General features: G+C 43.0%; 1 protein-coding gene across 1 annotated transcript; it reads right to left on the reverse strand.

Annotated features, from left to right (window-relative positions):
* Nucleotides 1–1255: 1255 nt before the first annotated feature.
* On the reverse strand, nt 1256–6832 carry actr6 (actin related protein 6; the record flags this gene model as incomplete). The annotated part of the gene is given in 6 exon segments (XM_034222775.1): nt 1256–1312; nt 2611–2746; nt 4602–4725; nt 5159–5227; nt 5327–5444; nt 6517–6832. Coding segments are annotated over 6 exon segments (572 nt in total), but the record flags the coding sequence as incomplete, so codon positions are not given.
* Nucleotides 6833–21372: the final 14540 nt, after the last annotated feature.

Below are 21372 nucleotides of genomic sequence, written 5' to 3' on the forward strand. Positions count from 1 at the left end.
AGGAACTGCTCTGTGTGATTGTAGGTCATAGAGTCAGGAACACTGCTCTGTGTGAATGTGAGGTTCTAGAGTCAGGAACACTGCTCTGGTGAATGTTAGGTCCTAGAGTCAGGAACAACTGCTCTGTGTGAATGTTAGGTCCTAGAGTCAGGAACACTTGCTCTGTGTGAATGTTAGGTCCTAGAGTCAGGAACACTGCTCTGTGTGAATGTAGGTCCTAGAGTCAGGAACACTGTCTGTGTGAACTGTTAGGTCCTAGAGTCAGGAACACTGCTCTGTGTGAATGTTAGGTCTAGGTCAGGAGGAACACTGCTCTTCTAGAGGAGTCAGGACCACTGCTCTGTGTGAATGTTAGGTCCTAGAAGTCCAGGAACACTGCTCTGTGTGAATGTTAGGTCCTAGAGTCAGGAACACTGCTCTGTGTGAATGTTAGGTCCTAGAGTGAGGAACACTGCTCTGTGTGAATGTTAGGTCCTAGAGTCAGGAACACTGCTCTGTGTGAATGTTAGGTCCTAGAGTCAGGAACACTGCTCTGTGTGAATGTTAGGTTCCTAGAGTGAGGAACACTGCTCTGTGTGAATGTTAGGTCCTAGAGTCAGGAACACTGCTCTGTGTGAATGTTAGGTTCTAGAGTAAGGTGCTCTGTGTGAATGTTAGGTTCTAGAGTAAGGTGCTCTGTGTGAATGTTAGGTTCTAGAGTCAGGAACACTGCTCCTGTGTGAATGTTAGGTCCCTAGAGGTCAGGAACACTGCTCTGTGTGAATGTTAGGGGTCCTAGAGTCAGTAACACTGCTCTGTGTGAATGTTAGGTCCTAGAGTCAGGAAACACTGCTCTGTGTGAATGTTAGGTCCTAGAGTCAGGAACACTGCTCTGTGTGATGTTAGGTCCTAGAGTCAGGAAACACTGCTCTGTGGTGAAGTGTTAGGTTCTAGAGTCAGGAACCACTGCTCTGTGTGAATGTTAGGTCCAGAGTCAGGAACACTGCTCTGTGTGAATGTTAGGTTCTAGAGTCAGGAACACTGCTCTGTGTGAATGTTAGGTCCTAGAGTCAGGAACACTGCTCTGTGTGAATGTTAGGTCCTAGAGTCAGGAACACTGCTCTGTGTGAATGGGTGAACGACATGTAGTATGTAAAGCGCTTTGAGGGGTCGTAAAGACTGGATAAAGCGCCATATAAGTACAGTCCATTTACCATTTGAGATACCAGGAGATTACGGGGTTATAGTAGATCACAGATAACAGAGTAGATCTTACCGATATGAGATGATCTCCTTCAGGTGATTGGTCAGCAGCTTCCCTCCTACATTCACCCTGTAAGGCAAAACAGACAAATACATTATTTATACTGGTTGTGATGGTTACTGGTTGTGATGGTTAGTGGTTGTGATGGTTACTGGTTGTGATGGTTACTGGTTGTCATGGTTACTGGTTGTGATGGTTATAGGTTGTGATGGTTATAGGTTGTGATGGTTAGTGGTTGTGATGGTTAGTGGTTGTGATGGTTACTGGTTGTGATGGTTACTGGTTGTGATGGTAACTGGTTGTGATGGTTAGTGGTTGTGATGGTAACTGGTTGTGATGGTTAGTGGTTGTGATGGTTACTGGTTGTGATGGTTAGTGGTTGTGATGGTTACTGGTTTTGATGGTTAGTGGTTGTGATGGTTAGTGGTTGTGATGGTTACTGGTTGTGATGGTTACTGGTTGTGATGGTTACTGGTTGTGATGGTTAGTGGTTGTGATGGTAACTGGTTGTGATGGTTACTGGTTGTGATGGTTAGTGGTTGTGATGGTAACTGGTTGTGATGGTTACTGGTTGTGATGGTTAGGTTAGTGGTTGTGATGGTTAGTGGTTGTGATGGTACTGGTTTGATGGTTTACTGGTTGTGATGTTAGTGGTTGTGATGGTTACCTGGTTGTGATGGTTACTGGTTGTGATGGTTCGTGGTTGTTGATGGTTAGTGGTTGTGATGGTAACTGGTTGTGATGGTTAGTGGTTGTGATGGTTAGTGGTTGTGATGGTAAACTGGTTGTGATGGTTACTGGTTGTGATGGTTAGTGGTTTGTGATGGTTAGTGGTCTGTGATGGTAACTGGTTGTGAGGTTAGTGGTTGTGATGGTTACTGGTTGTGATGGTTAGTGGTTGTGATGGTAACTGGTTGTGATGGTTAGTGGTTGTGATGGTTACTGGTTGTGATGGTTAGTGGTTGTGATGGTTAGTGGTTGTGATTACTGGTTGTGATGGTTACTGGTTGTGATGGTTAGTGGTTGTGATGGTTAGTGGTTGTGATGTGTGGTTGTGCTGGTAACGGTTTTGTTGTGTGTGATGGTAGTGGGTGATGGTTATGGTTGTGATGGTTACTGGTTGTGATTGATGGTTAGTGGTTGTGATGGTAACTGGTTGTGATGGTTAGTGGTTGTGATGGTTAGTGGTTGTGATGGTTACTGGTTGTGATGGATGGTTAGTGGGTTGTGATGGTACCTGTTGTGAGGGTTAGTGGTGTGATGGTTACTGGGTGTGATGGTTACTGGTTGTGATGGTTAGTGGTTGTGATGGTTAGTGGTTGTGATGGTTAGTGGTTGTGATGGTTAGTGGTTGTGTGTTTCCTGACCTGCGGATGCCCTCCTTCATCTTCTTGCTGCGGCAGTATGGGATGATGTGCGTGAAGGAGAAGCCTCCGTCCACCAGGAGGCAGCAGAGCTCCGAGGGCCGAGAGGAGAAGAAGTGGTGAGCGCTGAGGGAGCCGGCTGAGGGAGGGACATTGAACACACCACAGACATTAAACACAGACATTAAACATAGACATTTAACACAGACATTGAACACACCACAGACATTAAACACAGACATTAAACATAGACATTTAACACAGACATTGAACACACCGCAGACATTGAACACAGACATTGAACACGGACATTAAACACAGAGCAGAGATTAACACAGGATTCGTTGCTGTGTGACTGATTGTGACTTGGGGAAAGAAGCCTTTACTGTTTTATGATTCTACACCAGGGGTGCCCAACCAGTCGATCGCGGGGAGATTCCCAGTCGATCGCGAGATGTGTCTAAAAATAGAACAACAATATTCAGTTTTATCGTTAATGTCCTATAACATAATCTTCCTGTGCCAGAATAATGCACTTGAACGCATCAAAGCTTTGTGATTGGCCGGCGTGACCCCATGTGTCGGGGCGTGGCTGGTGGGCAGTGCACTAGTTCGCTAACGTTGTCCGTGTCAACAGGAGTGACAGTCCGCACACACAAGACCGCAATTATGGCAGAAGCAAAAAATATATAATTTTCACTCCGAGTGGGAGGATGATGATTTTTGTATCTATTCCAATTCAAAGTCCATCTGTCTCATCTGCAATGCGAGCATGGCTTTATCGAAGAAGGGTCATTTAGGAGCGGCATTTCAAAACAGTGCACACGTTACGAGACGGAATTCCCTCCTGATTCTGCCCTACGCTCCAAAAGGGGAGGGGCCTGAAAGGACAGCTAAATGCACAGCAGTCCATTTCCACCCGGCCCAACAACAAGAGCAAGGCTGCTACCAGAGCATCTTATCGTGTCAGTCACGTTCTTGAGAAACACTTGAAGTCTTTCAAAGACGGCGAAGTTGTGAAAGAAGCATTCCTGGAGGCTGCCGACGCGCTTTTTGGGGACAGTAAAAATAACAGTAGCATTTCAACAGGTTTTTGATAAAAACTCAAGTTAGATACCGTTATTAATCAGCTGTAAGTTTTAGTTTGTTTGAACTTATTCATTATAATTATTGTACAAAATGGTATAAGAATGCAAACTTAAATTGATTATAGTCTATTATCAATTCAGGTTAAGAAACTAGAGTTGCTTGCATCCTATTAAAAAGGCATTTCTTGTTATAATCTACTAAAATGCAACAAAAAAAGGATTTGATTCTATTAATGTTGTCTCTTTTATTGCACGTTGGCAGCAGATTCCTGAGTAGCTTCAGATCTGAGTCGTCTTATTAGTAAGCCTCATTTCTACTTTTGGAGCAACACTATTTGTATATAATGGCAAAGAAAGGGTTCAGAGTCTTTTGTTCCTGAGTCATATGTGGCAGCACTGTTCAATGCTTCTTGAAAACATGACCCACTGTAGTGACGTGTGAATAAACTCCAACTCTGTATCAACGACACTGTTGTGTAGCTTCAGTTAAATACTTGTATGTGTGTAGATTAAAAAGAGGTAAGATAAAGGATCTGCAGTATTTTATGAAGTATTAATCGAACAAAGGTCAATTTAATACAAGTAGAAGTGTGTATTTACCTGGTAGTAGGCTGTCAGTAATGCCTCTCTATTTGGACTGGTAGATCTCGGCAGACTGGCAACTTTAAAAGTAGCTCTCGGTTCAAAAAAGGTTGGGCACCCCTGCACTACATGATAACCTCAAGAGGAGCTTTAAATGTAAACACACAGGTACAGTCAGTTTTCACTGGAAGGGTTCCTGGTGGTTATTAATACCCTCTGAAGTGTGCCTGATGTTCCAGCCTGCTGGGGATGAGCTTTAATAAATAGTTGAATTATTAAATAACGTGCTGTGAACAGGAAGTGTGTTTCTGCTGCTGGACTCACCGTTGGTCCGCAGAACCGACTGGAACTGGTACTCCTCGAACAGGATCTCGTTCATGGACTCCTGGATGGAGGAGAAGTTGAAGTAGGGCTCTGTGATGATGACGCTGGTGTCCGCAAAGTCCACCTGCAGGGAAACGCATCACATTACACTACATGGCACTTATTAGACGCTTTGGGCTGAAGTGTCTTGCCCAAGAACACAACGACATGCTGACTGCAGTGGGGATTGAACCAGTGCTCTCCAGGTCAGCGCACTACCCCACTAAGCCACAGCCGGCCATTACATTATGTCGTGGTGTTTTAGTATGTTTCTCAAATTAAAAAAAGCCTCTGTCGTTAGTCAAGGGTTTCTGACTCGCCTCGACCTGTTTCCAGATGCAGAGAGGAGGTGAAGGATCAACATCGACTAGAGAGAGAGAAACTCCCTCTGGAGGGAATACAGGGATGTTAGCTTAGCAGACCATTATCATGCACCTGCAGAACACACTCCAGGAACACAATAAGGCCTCTTACGGTTCACTTTAAGTGACACATTGGACAAAGAAAAATAAGCAAACCTTAAACATCTCTTTCCCAAACAGATGATCCCAAACCTTCCTCTGGACGTCCCAGTTCACCAGATACCCCTGAAGAGAGAGACGAGAAACCATGACAACATGTCTTTTTTAAACAGTCACAACGTGACCCGACTTCAGAAGCCTCTACAGCTCGACTGTGTGTGTTACCCTCTGGAAAGGGAGGATGTAAAAGAGTCCTGAGGGATCTTTGATCTCATCCAGTTGATTGGCTGTGAACGTTTTCAATCTCGACGTCTTCGAGCGAAACTGACAGTTTGGGATGACACTGAGAGAGAAAGAGAGAGAGCGAGAGAGAGTCACACTGAGGAACACTACACATTCATACCAGCAGGAAAATATGCTTTAAAGAGTCCTCTCCTGCTGATGTTCAGGTGTGTATCAGTATGTAGTGTCTCTACTTTAAAGAGTCCTCTCCTGCTGATGTTCAGGTGTGTATCAGTATGTAGTGTCTCTACTTTAAAGAGTCCTCTCCTGCTGATGTTCAGGTGTATATCAGTATGTAGTGTCTCTACTTTAAAGAGTCCTCTCCTGCTGATGTTCAGGTGTATATCAGTGTGTAGTGTCTCTACTTTAAAGAGTCCTCTCCTGCTGATGTTCAGGTGTATATCAGTATGTAGTGTCTCTACTTTAAAGAGTCCTCTCCTGCTGATGTTCAGGTGTATATCAGTATGTAGTGTCTCTACTTTAAAGAGTCCTCTCCTGCTGATGTTCAGGTGTATATCAGTATGTAGTGTCTCTACTTTAAAGAGTCCTCTCCTGCTGATGTTCAGGTGTATATCAGTATGTAGTGTCTCTACTTTAAAGAGTCCTCTCCTGCTGATGTTCAGGTGTATATCAGTATGTAGTGTCTCTACTTTAAAGAGTCCTCTCCTGCTGATGTTCAGGTGTATATCAGTATGTAGCATCTCTACTTTAAAGAGTCCTCTCCTGCTGATGTTCAGGTGTATATCAGTATGTAGTGTCTCTACTTTAAAGAGTCCTCTCCTGCTGATGTTCAGGTGTATATCAGTATGTAGTGTCTCTACTTTAAAGAGTCCTCTCCTGCTGATGTTCAGGTGTATATCAGTATGTAGTGTCTCTACTTTAAAGAGTCCTCTCCTGCTGATGTTCAGGTGTATATCAGTATGTAGTGTCTCTACTTTAAAGAGTCCTCTCCTGCTGATGTTCAGGTGTATATCAGTATGTAGTGTCTCTAGAGTTGTATTCTTATACTCTGGTACTTCTAATTTTAATCAAGTACAAGATCTGAGTACTTCTTATTCTACTGTACATAAAGCTGTATTAGTATTGGTGTTATTGTTAGCAGTTAGCCACCTCGCTAACCCCTCTGAACTCACCGCACTGTCTCCTGACTGAAGCCGATCTTCGCGCTATAAGCTCCGTTATCCAGGACTAAAGTCGCCATTTTGTCGCCGTTTCTCAAAACACGAAATGGAGTCAAATCTCTAAATGAATTAAACGGAACACATTTCCTTCACTGGAACAAACCCGCCATTAGCTTCTTCTTCTTCTCCTTCTCCGTTCTGCAGACGCTGTGAGGCAGCCAATCAGAGCTCTTCTCCTCCTTTTCATTATGTTCATTGGCGGTTGGTGTAGCCAATCAGATAAGAGGCTTAGGGTCCTTTTGTGAAAAATGTCCGGTCGGAAACAAAGTCCCGTCTTCATGTATTCCTATCTGTGTTCTTATTTTATTCCAAACATAAGAGCAAAGATCTCACAGAGCACTATACAAAAACAGCCCCTCTGTGAACACAGCCTTCAGAATAAAAGCCTCTCCGAGCACACAGCCTTCAGAATAAAGGCTTCTCTCGGGACACAGCCTTCAGAATAAAAGCTTCTCTCGGGACACAGCCTTCAGAATAAAAGCTTCTCTGGGGACACAGCCTTCAGAATAAAAGCTTCTCTCGGGACACAGCCTTCAGAATAAAAGCATCTCTGAGGATACAGCCTTCAGAATAAAAGCTTCTCTCGGGACACAGCCTTCAGAATAAAAGCTTCTCTCGGGACACAGCCTTCAGAATAAAAGCCTCTCTGAGGATACAGCCTTCAGAATAAAAGCTTCTCTCGGGACACAGCCTTCAGAATAAAAGCTTCTCTCGGGACACAGCCCTCAGAATAAAAGCTTCTCTCGGGACACAGCCTTCAGAATAAAAGCCTCGCTGAGGAAAAAGCCTTCAGAATAAATGCCCCTCTGGGGACACAGCCTTCAGAATAAAAGCCTCTCTTGGGACACAGCCTACAGAATAAAAGCCTCTCTTGAGACACAGCCTTCAGAATAAAAGCCTCTCCGAGCACACAGCCTTCAGAATAAAAGCCTCTCTGAGGACACAGCCTTCAGAATAAAAGCCTCTCCGAGCACACAGCCTTCAGAATAAATGCCCCTCTGTGAACACAGCCTTCAGAATAAAAGCCTCTCCGAGCACACAGCCTTCAGAATAAAGGCTTCTCTCGGGACACAGCCTTCAGAATAAAAGCTTCTCTCGGGACACAGCCTTCAGAATAAAAGCTTCTCTCGGGACACAGCCTTCAGAATAAAAGCTTCTCTCGGGACACAGCCTTCAGAATAAAAGCATCTCTGAGGATACAGCCTTCAGAATAAAAGCTTCTCTCGGGACACAGCCTTCAGAATAAAAGCTTCTCTCGGGACACAGCCTTCAGAATAAAAGCCTCGCTGAGGAAAAAGCCTTCAGAATAAATGCCCCTCTGGGGACACAGCCTTCAGAATAAAAGCCTCTCTTGGGACACAGCCTACAGAATAAAAGCCTCTCTTGGGACACAGCCTTCAGAATAAAAGCTTCTCTCGGGACACAGCCTTCAGAATAAAAGCCTCGCTGAGGAAAAAGCCTTCAGAATAAATGCCCCTCTGTGAACACAGCCTTCAGAATAAAGGGGGGCACAGCCCCACCTAGTGTCAGCAGAAAGTATTAAAAATAATGATTACAACAAAATGCAAAACATAAATAAAAATATATATTAAATATATTTTAAGATCATGTTTAATCGTCTGATTCGTCTCATTGCTGTTTTAGTCTGTGTTCTTCTAATGAGTGTCTACAGTGTGTGCCTATTGAGCTGTTTAGAGCCATGTGGGACAAAACCCGATCCTGCCCCTCCCTCTCACTGTCTAAGTGAACGGTGACTGTAAAAACTACACTGCGCATGCTCAGAGTATTTTCCTATTTAATGTGTGTGGCAAAAAAATAATGACCATAAGGGCATAGAGCTGCCATCCCCACCATACGTCATCTCACATCATTCAGAGCTGATTGGCTGTAAATATGTGTGCCGCAAAAAGTGTGGTGTGTGAAGAGGAGACGAGAGAGCTGGGGCCCATTCCAATAGTCCATTTAGCTTAGGAACCTTCCTAACGGAGTGAAATGACCCGGAAGTCCCTCACTGGCAGCCATGATAAGTGCCGTTCCAATTCTCCAAATGAAAGGAAAGGAGGTTTCAAACTTTTTTACATTACATTACATTGCATTTAGCTGACGCTTTTGTCCAAAGCGACTTACAATAAGTACATTCGACCAGGAAGACACAACCTTGAAGAAAACAGAATCATATAAGTATATCAGGTTTCATAGAGCCAAACATTTCAAGTGCTACTCAACTGGCTTTAGGTAATCCAGTCCTTTATTGGTATAAAAGTGCTTCGTTAATCGTTCTAACGCTCGAAGTGGAGTCGAAAGAGATGAGTTTTCAGTTTGCGCCGGAAGATGTGCAAGCTATCTGCCGTCCTGATGTCAATGGGGAGCTCATTCCACCATCTTGGAGCCAGGATAGCAAACCCACGTGTTTTCGCCGATGGGAACTTGGGTCCCCCTCGCAGCGAGGGCGCAACGAGTCGTTTGGCTGATGCAGAGCGTAGTGCACGCGCTGGGGTGTACGGTTTAACCATGTCCTGGATGTAGGAAGGGCCAGATCCATTCGCAGCACGGTAAGCAAGTACCAGTGTCTTGAAGTGGATTCTAGCAGTTACCGGAAGCCAGTGAAGGGAGCGGAGGAGCGGAGTGGTGTGGGAGAATTTAGGAAGGTTGAAAACCAGACGAGCCGCTGCATTCTGGATGAGCTGCAGAGGTCGGATGGCACATGCAGGTAGACCAGCCAGGAGGGAGTTGCAGTAGTCTAGGCGTGAGATGACGAGAGCCTGGACCAGAACCTGAGTCGCTTTCTGAGTCAGCTGGGGACGTATCTTCCTGATGTTGTAAAGCGTGTATCTGCAGCAGCGGGTTGTAGCAGCGATGTTTGCAGTGAAGGACAGGTTGTTATCTAGGGTCACACCCAGATTCCTTGCAGTCTGAGTCGGGGAAACAACTGAGGTGCCGATGTTGATTGTCAGGTCAAGAGTTGGACAATCTTTTCCCGGGAGGAAGAGCAGCTCAGTCTTGTCAAGGTTGAGTTTGAGGTGGTGAGCAGACATCCACTGAGAGATGTCAGCTAGACAAGCAGAGATGCGTGCGACGACCTGGGTCTCTGAGCGGGGAAAGGACAGAATTAATTGGGTGTCGTCAGCGTAGCAGTGGTAAGAAAAACCATGCGGGCTAATGACTGATCCGAGCGAGTTTGTGTACAAGGAGAAGAGGAGGGGACCAAGAACAGAGCCCTGAGGGACCCCCGTAGTTAATTGACAAGGGTCGGACTCAGACCCTCTCCAAGTCACCCTGTAGGTACGGTCTTTCAGGTATGAGGTGAGGAGGGAAAGTGCAGAGCCTGAAACTCCAAGTTTTTGGAGAGTGCGAAGGAGGATCTGATGATTCACCGTGTCGAATGCAGCAGACAGGTCCAACAGGATGATGACAGAGGAGAGGGAGGCTGCTTTAGCAGTGTGCAGTTCCTCCGTGACAGCAATGAGAGCAGTTTCTGTGGAGTGACCTGCCTTGAAACCAGACTGGTGCGGATCCAGAAGGTTGTTCTGATTGAGATAACAGGAGAGTTGTTTAAAGACAGCGCGTTCAAGTGATTTAGACAGGAACGGGAGGAGAGAGACAGGCCTGTAGTTTATAACATCAGACGGGTTGAGAGTGGGTTTCTTTAGGAGAGGGTTTACTCTTGCCTCCTTGAGACTGTTTGGAAAGTGACCAGAAGTTAGAGAAGTGTTGATGAAATGGGTGAGAAACGGTAGAATATCAGGAGCGATACTCTGAAGGAGGTTTGAAGGGATAGGGTCCAGAGGACAGGTGGTAGGGCGGGCAGAGGTAATGAGGGTAAGAACCTCACTTGGAGAGAGAGGGGAAAAGGAGGTTAGTGTGTTGGTGGAAGGAGGGTCTGGTGACCCAGCGGTGAGTAAAGGTGAGTCAGAAAAAGAAGAGCGAATATCATTAACCTTTTTTTCAAAGTGGGTAACAAAGTCGCTTGACAGAAGTGAGGAGGGGGGAGGAGCTTTTGGAGGGTCCAAGAGGGTGGAGAAGATGGAAAATAGTTTTTTAGGATTGGAATAGGAAGATTGGATCTTATCTTGAAAGAAAGTGCTTTTTGCCTGAGAGATGGAAGCAGAGAAAGAGGAGAGGAGAGCTTGATAGGTTAGGAGGTCGTCACGGTGTTTGGATTTCCACCATTTCCGCTCTGCTGCCCTAAGGACGGTTCTATTAGCACGCAGTGCATCATTTAGCCAGGGAGCCGGAGGGGACTGACGAGCCTGCCGAGATGTCAGAGGACAGAGCGAGTCCAGAGTGGATGAGAGAGTAGAGAGGAGAGTTTCTGCAGCAGAGTTTGGAGGCAGGAGATGGAACGAATCAGAGGAAGGGAGGGCTGAGAGCACCGACGAGGCAAAGGTAGAGGGAGAGAGGGAGCGAAGGTTACGGCGGACAAGTGTAGGATGGGAAGAGATTAGTTTGTTATGTTTGGAAAGGGATAGAGAGAATGAAATGAAGAAGTGATCGGATGTGTGGAGCGGGTTTACAGAGAGGTTAGAAGTAGCGCAGTTCCTTGAGAATATGAGATCAAGGACATTGCCAGCTTTATGAGTCGGTGGGGACGGAGACAGTGTGAAAGTAAAGGCGGTTAACAGAGATGTTAGTTCGTCTATCTTCCCCATCTGGAGGTTGAAGTCTCCGAGAAGTACAGCGGGAGGGCCAGTTTCAGGGATGTGTGAGAGGAGATGATCTAATTCCTCCAAGAAGTCCCCCAAGGCGCCTGGTGGACGGTAGAGAACAACAATGGTTAACTGTATAGGATGGGTTACTGTGACGGCATGGAATTCAAAGGTGGAAGGAGTAAAGTTAGGTAGCTTGAAGAGGGAAAAGCTCCATTTGGGAGAGAGCAGGAGACCAGTGCCACCTCCTCTGCCAGTGGGTCTGGGTGTATGGGAGAAGGAATATGCAGTGGAGAGAGCTGCTGGGGTGGATGTGTTGGATGGAGTAATCCAGGTCTCAGTGAGAGCAAGGAAATCCAGAGACTGCAGGGAGGCGTAGCCAGAGATGAAGTCAGCCTTAGGAACAGCTGACTGGCAGTTCCACAGGCCACCTGAAACTAGATGATGGATCTCAGTGGAGAAACTTCCTTTATAACCTCCTTTAGCTTAGGAACCACTGGACCTCCCTAACCGAAAGGAGAGGAGAAAATGCTGCCCCACAATGCATTGCAGCCGCAGCATTTGCCGTCACTCAATAGTCGGCCGTTCACGGAAACAACCGATTATGACGGAGAAATGATATCATGAAAGTTACGGTGCTTATTAAGCTTTTTAAAACGTATGTGGTAAGTTGCCAAAGTGCTTTGTTCTGAACGTTCATCAGTATTATAATCAAAGAGAGAAATATGAACGTTAGTTTTTACTGAAATGATCAAATAAAGTCAACATCTCAGTCTTTACTGAGCTGTGTGGGGTTTGTTCAACTTTTAAAAGATGTTTGAATGGTGATATACACAGAGATAGATGTTAAGGACTAACGTTTATAATAAATACATCTGTATTGATTTAAGATCTTTCCATCAATCATACGTATTGGGATCATTTGTATTAATGAGGACCGGAGGGAGAGGGGGACGAGCAGAAGCTTCACTTTCCTTTTTATTTCAATTCCAGCTTTGGTCCTGAAGAATCTGTGTCTCTGTTGTCCACGTTCATAAAGCATAAAGCAACAGCATCAGAGCACAGAGTCTCTAGATGAGTTCACAGGAGTCCCTCGTTCTTATTGAACATCCATGTTGTAGTCCGCTGTATAGAGAACTGTAGTTTCCATAGTTTCCCCACAGCAGCAGACGCTCATTCAGGACGTCCGCTGGAGCATCATAAACACATCGGATTCTCTAAAGTACCGCAGTCTCTTCTCCTAAGTCCTTTTGAATTCTCCTATCCACTATCCCTTAACCCCGTGACCTTTCACTCAGAGGTCAAGGGATAGGAGATAGGGTTAGAATTTAGGAGCTAATTTTTGGATTATCGGAACGCACCCCTGCAGTGAGGCGTCCTAAAACCAGGAAGTAAGCTGCGCATGGATTCCCTCCACAAAAAAGCAATGAGATTTCTCCATAGGATTTTAGAAAATAGCTCCAAATAAGATCTGTGGGAAACGTAGCTGTTAGATAAATGCACGTTGTGTTCAGCCGGATAATATCCACATGTCTACCCCACTTTTATAATTTTCTAATCATAAATCCATCGATTAGATTTATGATAGACTTTTGAAACTACAAGAACATAAGGAGGACTTTTACAAAAAAGTGATAGAGATGTTTGTCCAGAAGGATAGGCAAATGGACTTCATCTTCAAGTCAAGGTAAGACCACCATGTTATTGAAGATGGGATCTTACTAAGAGAGAACAATTCAATATGTATTACATTGTTTGGGTATCCAATGAATTGAAGCATCAGACTAAAGAGGCTTTTGAAAATAATATTATATTTTGATTTAGGTCAAAATATAATATTTGTAAACCTGAAGAGCCAGAGCCTCAGCAGCCATGAACCTCACTGCAGAAGCTTATAGATAGACAGAGTTTTTTGTGCCCCACCACTTTAGTACATATAGAAACGCCACTGAGGCCTACTATATGCAAAGATGAAGAACTCATTAATGTCAGTATTATTTACACACCCTAAAGCAGTGGTTCTCAAAGTTTTTTCAAATGTTCCCCCTTTGAAAAATAATTTCAGCCACGTCCCCCCTGATCAGCGCAAACACTATTTGTTAGGGGGAAATGCCGATAAAGAGGTAGCCTCGCGCAGCACCATCAGGGTCTGATTTATTAAAACAACAACCTGAGAAACACTTAAATGCTACATTTCAAATGTTTACAATCCATCACTAAATTCATGGCAAACCAATTTTAACATCAAGCAATAACTCAGACGACATTAGCTGCTTTGAACTGATCTTTTTAATAAGTTGTATTTAGTGAGAAACATGGGCGGAAGCTGACGTCACAGCCCAGAGAGGAGGAGCCAAGGAGGCTGCAGCCTTTCTCTCCTCACTACCTTCTGTCTGATTCATTACCGCGCCATTTGAATTAAAGTACCCATTTGGACCTTATGCCAGAGACTCCATTGGTCTCATTTATCCTAAACTTCTCTCCTGGACGCGAGAATAACGAACAAAGCTAATAGTACCCAATTTAAACTCAGTCTGCAGTTACAGCATCGAGTTGTTATTATTATACAATATGAAGTGCAAACTATAGTTTCCATGCTTATGCAACGCTAGATTCAAATCCATGTTTGAATCTGCATTCACCCAGGAGTTCAAAGCTTTTAATCTCAATCAGATCCGATCAGATTTTGAAATCCCATGTTTTGTGATCCAGGATCAACAAATCGGACAAATGTTGTCCCTGGAGTTCAAAGCAATTCAGGATCAGCCTGATCCAGATTACGACTTTTCAAGATGACGAGATCCTGAATATCAGTGCTTTAATCCCACCGAGCGCCACCTAGTGGACATGAAAGATAATACAAGGAAGACAAGAGCCCACATTGCAGAGACTTCTATTGTCGCACTTACTTCTGAAAGGTGATGACAGATGATGGGCTTTTATTTTGTTGAAGATATTTTTACTTTAATCTAAATTACATTTGTGATTGACAATCTTTGTTGTGATTATGAGCATAAACATTTATGTCATCAACATTTGGTTGAAAACTAAACAGGCACAAACGTGAGCAAAAAATGGAAAAGTAAAATGTATTTCCCATGAAGGCTAAACGGGCTCAGAACAGTCTCATAATACACACATGCGCACAGAAGGATTCACACTTGTATTTCATGATCTGCAAAAGGATTCAAACTTGTATTTCCGGATCCACACTTGTGTTTTTCAATGCACACACAAATGTATTCCGTTTCATATCCATGTAAATAAAATCCAAATACAGAAACAAGTTTTACATGTGTATTTTTGATCCTCACATATTAGTTTCCCGTTTAAATCCTCTGAACCTGCAAACACAACCCGCTCTCTGTGCACGGATCGCTGTGCATTCGTGTGTGGGTTTTTTGAGACTCCCCTGACGGTCAGCCCAGAGCCCTAGAGAGATAAGAGTTACGACACTCTTTGATGTCGCCGCCAGCCGGTCACGTGGTTTATGTATGCCGGGATAGTTCAAAACGCACTTCCGTTGCAATGCTTCTCTAGAGAGGCGAAGTCCCTCCCCTTCCGAAAGCCTCCATGGGACCCGAAAGCGGAAAATTATACATTGAAGTCAATGGAGAGAGAAAGGTTATCTTTTGATCCCGTTTGAATTGTGCCACGAATGACACATATGATGTTTGTCAATTTAAAAGAACATTTTACAAGTCAAAAAAATAAAAATGTGTCGTAAAACTGTGAAGTTACACATTTTTTCGTGTGAAACCGCTCAGTGAACTACAGGTCTCTCGTCTCGCACAATACGCGTCACCAACATAAAGATGGCCGTCATGTTAGCACATTTCACCACATTCTTTCAGAATGAGAATAAAAGTATTTTACGAGGTGAAAATCACTACAAGTCTGGGCACGTTGAGAGCTGTACCTATATGAAAGGGGAGTTAGTCGGTTCTGTAAGAGCCAGCATGCGGGACCGGCTTTACAAGGTTTCGGTGAGTAATATGAGTGCAATGTGTAACGTTAATGTCAGCTAGCTAACATTAGCTAACAAGGTACACTAACGTGTTTTGTTTTAGTAACTAGTTTTCTCCTTAAGAACCTCGTGGTCTCTGTGTATGCTGTGGATAACATTAGTGTTCACAAGAACAAGGTACACTCCCGTGTTTTGTTTTAGTTGCTCTTCAGATTGAAGCGGCCAGTTTTATATCGACTATACTGTATGTGTGATCTCCTTTTTCTCGTTGTGTCATTTGAGTTTATTTGCTGTGTGTAGATTCAAGGATTTTGGTTATCTAGGCACAGCTGTGTGTGACTCCCTCTGGTACACCGGTATGTGTTTTCCTAATGTAGAGAGCATTGATTAATTAATAAACTACACACTGAGTCTAGATCCTGACCAAATCCTTTTTTATTGTTGATCAAATGTTTTTCAAAAATGTATTCATACACATTTAGAAAAATACAATGTACAATCACAACCAATACAACACAAATTACAAACAATACAGAAAAAACAAACAATAACAATCAGACAAGAGGACAAAACTATGGAAAAACAAACCCTCCCACCCCCAGATCCGGACCATCCTTGTATTATTGCTCATTCAATCTATTATAGCATGCTAACAAATGGTACTTACTTTATTTGTACAGATCTGCATGGGAGACGATGGCGCGATGCAGAGCGCTGTCTGTGATTGTGCACAGGGGATGTACAAATGCAGCCACGCTGCAGCATTGGCAATATTTGCCATGTGGCAGATCAGCTCCACAGATGTTGAGTGCCAGTGGAGGAAGCCTGGCACTTCCAAAGTAGTCCAGCCGGTGTCTCAACTTTACCAACAGCGAGAGGAGACATACAACCCACTGGCCAGAGACATCGCCAACTGTCAACTGGGGGGTTGTAAACGAGGCCGAAGGGGTGAAGGCTTTTGTGGAGGCCTATCAAGTGACAGTGTTATAATCGAGTCTGGTCTCTTTGTGAGTGAGTCGGGTGTTTTGGGAGCATCACCCGATGGACTTGTGCAGCCATCTGCCCTGCTGGAGGTGAAGTGTCCACACAGCCAGAGGAACATGACCATCGCGGAGGCAGTCCAGTTACCATCCTTCTGTCTCCGTGAGGAGGGTGGGTCATATATTCTCAAGGAGAATCACCCATACTGGCACCAGGTCCAAGGGCAGCTGCATATCACAGACCGGAGCCTCTGCTACTTTGTTGTGTGGACCACGAAGGAGGCGATCATCATCCCCATCCCCAAAGACCCTGCATGGCATGGAAATCTCGTCCTCCTGGAACAATTCTACACCCAGCATATGCTCCCTGTGTTGGCCAGTAGAGAGGAGGACATTTCAATAAACATACTCTTAACACCCTCGGACTCTGCGTTGTGTTTGGTATGTGTGATGGGGTGTTATGCAGAGGGGAGGAAAACAGGACACAGCAGATTGGGATTGTGGTGGAGATGCTGAGCAGTTATTTAATTGTTGCATGTAATTATTATTATACTGTGTGCTTCTTAGTTATTCCATCTTTTGCTGTAACATGGATCTGTATGTAACTCTATATTTACTTGTTATCTACCACACTTCCTTCTACATCATACACCATCATTATACATGATGGTGTATATAGGATATATATATTTGTATACATATCTGTAAATTGTATAATTTTATTTAAACGTCTTTTTGATCTCTCAAACTGAGTAAGATTGACAATAAAGTTGACTTTGAAAAATATATATATTCTTTATGAAAAGAGTTGACTGTTGTCAAATGAATCCAAATGAAACGTTGGACTGAACTACAACTACGCCTTTAAATCTCTACGGACTGTTTTTCAGTGGGATGGCAAGTTCCTATCTTTAAACATTTATTAGTTTTTTCTCAGAACAGATTTGATTTTCTGAAGTTAATTTAACTTTGCCGACCATGTAAGGTCATCATTAAAAGGTACAATCAATTTGTTTAGGGTTGACTAAAATAATGAAAAACATTCATTTGGATAATTTACTGACAGAATAAGAAACTCAATGATGCTCTACTCACCTGTTCCTTTTTTATAAAGTGAAACAGTTGAAACGATAGATTTTAGTAAAATTAAAAACAACCTTCTCCAAAAGCTATCAAGGAATATACCGAATACTTGTTTTAGAACTTTATTACATATTTGTATATAAATAGTTTGAATGATCCATAATTGACAGAAGCTTGTGTTTACACTGACCTGTTACTCATATATTAATGTCTTTGTAACTTCAGTAAACCACTACCTCACTCATTTCTTTCATTCATCACGGTTCAGTAAACTAAGTGATACATGAACCAGTTTAATCATTATAATAACGTAGGATTGCAACTCTTTGAAAATGTATGTGGCTCTTAAAAGAGCTGTTGTGTTTGGGTGTGCTGGTCTCAGGTCAGTCTAAGCCCTCTCTCCGCGGATGCAGCGGGCCAGCTGGATGTCCTTGGGCATGATGGTGACCCTCTTTGCTTGGTTCATCTTACTGGGGGGCAGCTACATGGATGTCGGTGCAGTCCACAATCATTGTGCAGTTGAAGGCAGAATGAATTTATTATTGACTCCGAATGAAGCACAACTTCATGTCATACAATACATTGACTTTATTTGTAATTGTGTAAAAACTAAAAACATATGAGCATTGATTAGCAAGCAGGACCTGCAGGAACAGAGAATGGTGGTGGAGCTGGGAAGAGAGAAGAATAAAGAAAACAGATCAACTTTATTATCGGATATTAAAAATTCTATTTCAAAACAAGTTGCCGCTCCTACAGTTTTCTAGTATGTAAAGATGATTTCACATGACCTATGCAAAATATCACACTCAATACATGTGTGTCTCTGGGGGGTGCATTGTGCCTTTGATGTATATAAATAATATACCATAACCAAATACTATTACGTACAGTGGAAATCAGGTTGCCAGAGCAGGTCAGTGTGCATGTTCCTCAACGTCTCAGCAGTTACAGGTGAGGTAAAGAAAATAAAAGAGAAAAAGGTCAGTAACAACACTTTAAAGTAACAACACTTTGAATAATTATCTCTTCTAACAATTTTCTCTCAATAAGCACACAACGACTGTCTTTCCAACAAACAGATTGTCATCACAATGAAACACGTCCAGAAGAATGTCATGCAAAGCTCCCTGCCTGCCTTCGACTCTCCCTGAACTGCTTCCTTAGCACCCGGTGGAGGGCGCAGTAGGCTACTCTTCAAATGTTTCACGAAATACTTACCATCATGTTTGGTTACTATTTAACATTTTGGTTTACTTCATGTAATACAATAATAACTTCATGGTAAGGCTACTAAAAATGACAAGGCTAAGTAATGTAATGCTAACTAACGTGCTCGCTACTCGTCGCTACTAGCTAGGTAGCTAACTTGATTATGTTCCACAACATGTATATTACCTATGATATTACCTGATATGTCTGATCCAGCGACTCCTGGTCCTTTCATCAGACGGGAAGCGATAGAAGGAGCAAGTGGTATGATCACTTTTGTGACTACAACCTGGTACAAAGCACACAGGCATCTTGTAAAAGTGAACCAACCACTTGGAGCATTATCGCCGGTGACATCACTTACGCGACCCAGAATGGGATTTGGGATTTGTAGTCTTTGTAGTCGCGTATTTTTCATAGTCTTATATTTCAGCAGTTTTACTACAAAATGTGACTTTTTTGACATGGAAATGATTGTTTAAGATTGACAAACATCCAGGGGCGGATCTAGACAAATATTCATGGGGTGGCAAGAGGGTGGCAGGAGATTTTGAGGGGTGGCATCCCCTGGCAGAAGTATATGCTGATTTAAATCGCAATCATATCAATCAATTAGGGGTGTAACGGTACACGTACCCGTACTGAAATTATTCGGTACGGGCCCTTCGGTTTGGTACACGTGTGTACCGAACGAATATAGCGTTAAACGTAAAAAATTGAGAACATGAACAACTTTCTGGAAGTAATCTCAGGTATATATCATAGAGCGACCAAGTCATTTCATTGGACGAGAGGCATACTATGAGAGCTGGTCACAGGGATGCGTTCAAATGTAGTCAGTAATTTGAGGAACTGTCGAAATGGCGAACGCAGATAAAGTTGAGCTCGAAAATCCTCCAGCATCATTGAAGTCTCCGGTTTGGGAACATTTTGGTTTCGCAGTTACGTACAAGGATGACGGACAAAGACAGGTGGACCGAACCAAAGCTGTTTGTCGGCATTGTTCAACTAACATTGGTTACGCGGCTGGCAATACATCAAACTTGCACTCATATGAAAAGGCATCACCCGAACGTGAATATCACCGGTACCAAAAGAAAAAGACTGAAGTGCAAACCCAACTCCCACTAGCATTTAAGCCTCCACCACTCGCAAAGAGTTCAGACCGAGCCAAAGCTATTACAAACGCCAAATATCCTTATGTTGCCATGTTAGCAAAGCGCTACCTGGCTGTATCTGCTACCTCTGTCCCTAGCGAGGGTGTTCTCCACAGCAGGAGACATTGTTAGTGCCAGCAGATCTGCCCTTTCGGCAAGCAATGTGGACAAGTTCATTTCTCTTTAAAAAAACATGAAAATACAATGACAAGCAAGTCCTAATGTCAAACTGGCTGCTTAGGTACTAGTACAGTACAGTTCAAATACAGATTATTTCAGTTCATCGAAATGCTGCACCTTAATGTTTATTTTATTATATTTTGTATTTATTTGAATACATTATTCACAGTTTAATAATAATTAACAAATATATATTTAATGTTTTGTGATAATTTTTTCTGCTGTACCGAAAACGTACCGAACCGAACCGTGACCTAAAAACCGAGGTACGTACCGAACCGAAATGTTTGTGAACCGTTACACCCCTACAATCAATATTAACTTGGAAAGGCACAATATTAATATTTTAACTCAATGACATAGGTGATATTATTGTGGCACATCAGTAAAGCCTTACATATGCATATATAAGGTGGCAGACGTAATTTAATGAATTTTAACTGAATGAGTTGGTTTCACTCTTAGACCAGCAGGGGTACCAAATATATGAAGACTGCTGCAATAAGTATATTAATTAACTGTCTCATCGATGTTTGTCTGAATGAATATGATACTATTAACAATCATATTATTCCTATCAGCTGTCAATCACTGTTAATAAATAATAATAATAATAATAATAGATTTAATTTGTTAGCGCTTTTACAGGTGCTCAAAGACGCTTTACAGATATAGTGAAGAACTGTTATGATTCACATATTCACTTATTATTGAATAAACTATATTTTTTGGAGGAGTTAATGATGAATGTTCATCAAGATGCTTGCTCACCCTCCTTCACATTTGAAAAACAAGTAATTATATCATTATTGATATACAGTTACAACCTTGACTTTACATCAGAAAGAACAAATATTAAAGAAGTGACTAACTGCATCAGTTGGGGTTAAAAAAACGTGTATTCAGCTAAAACATATACATCGCTGCAGTAAGTTATTGTCCAGTGGAAAGTTCTTACCTACTGGCCTAGTTAAATCAAAGTGGTTACTTTTTTTTGTCTGGGCAGTGTAGTTTTACACACCGTCTTATTTTACTTTCTCAGGACTTAAAACAGTTTTTTGGGGGCAGACCTCCACAAATAAAAAAATATATACACGCATACAATGTCATCATCTTAACAGTTTTTTATGCTCATCGAGTCATCCGTGAGCAGAGCATGAAGTTGGCATGCCTATTACAGCTGAATGCGGCGATTACCATGTTGTTCAGCAAAACGCCTCACAAACTTATTAAGATCTAAAGCTTTAGTGCGTTTTGATTCAATGCTGAGTGCAGCCAAACTTCACAGTCTCTTCTCTGTCATTGTAGACCGCAACTACCTCATTCCTTCCGTCTACTTGAGTCCGAAAGGCTTCTCGTTTTGCGCCGTCCCCCGTTCAAGTGAATTCGCCACCAATCATATTTCCACTCTCGCGCCAGGGACGGGGGAGGGGTTACAAGACTCGCGTCTTGTGCTGCATTCACCTGCACTCGGACATTAGAGATTTTCTCTCATAAATGTCCGATGAGCCACAACTTTTATTTCAAAACAAAGATGCCAACTGGGGTGGCAGCTGGGGTGGCAAGGCTATTGTTTAGGGTGG

Source organism: Gymnodraco acuticeps, unplaced genomic scaffold, assembly GCF_902827175.1.
Source record: "Gymnodraco acuticeps unplaced genomic scaffold, fGymAcu1.1, whole genome shotgun sequence".
NCBI classification, from domain to species: domain Eukaryota; kingdom Metazoa; phylum Chordata; class Actinopteri; order Perciformes; family Bathydraconidae; genus Gymnodraco; species Gymnodraco acuticeps.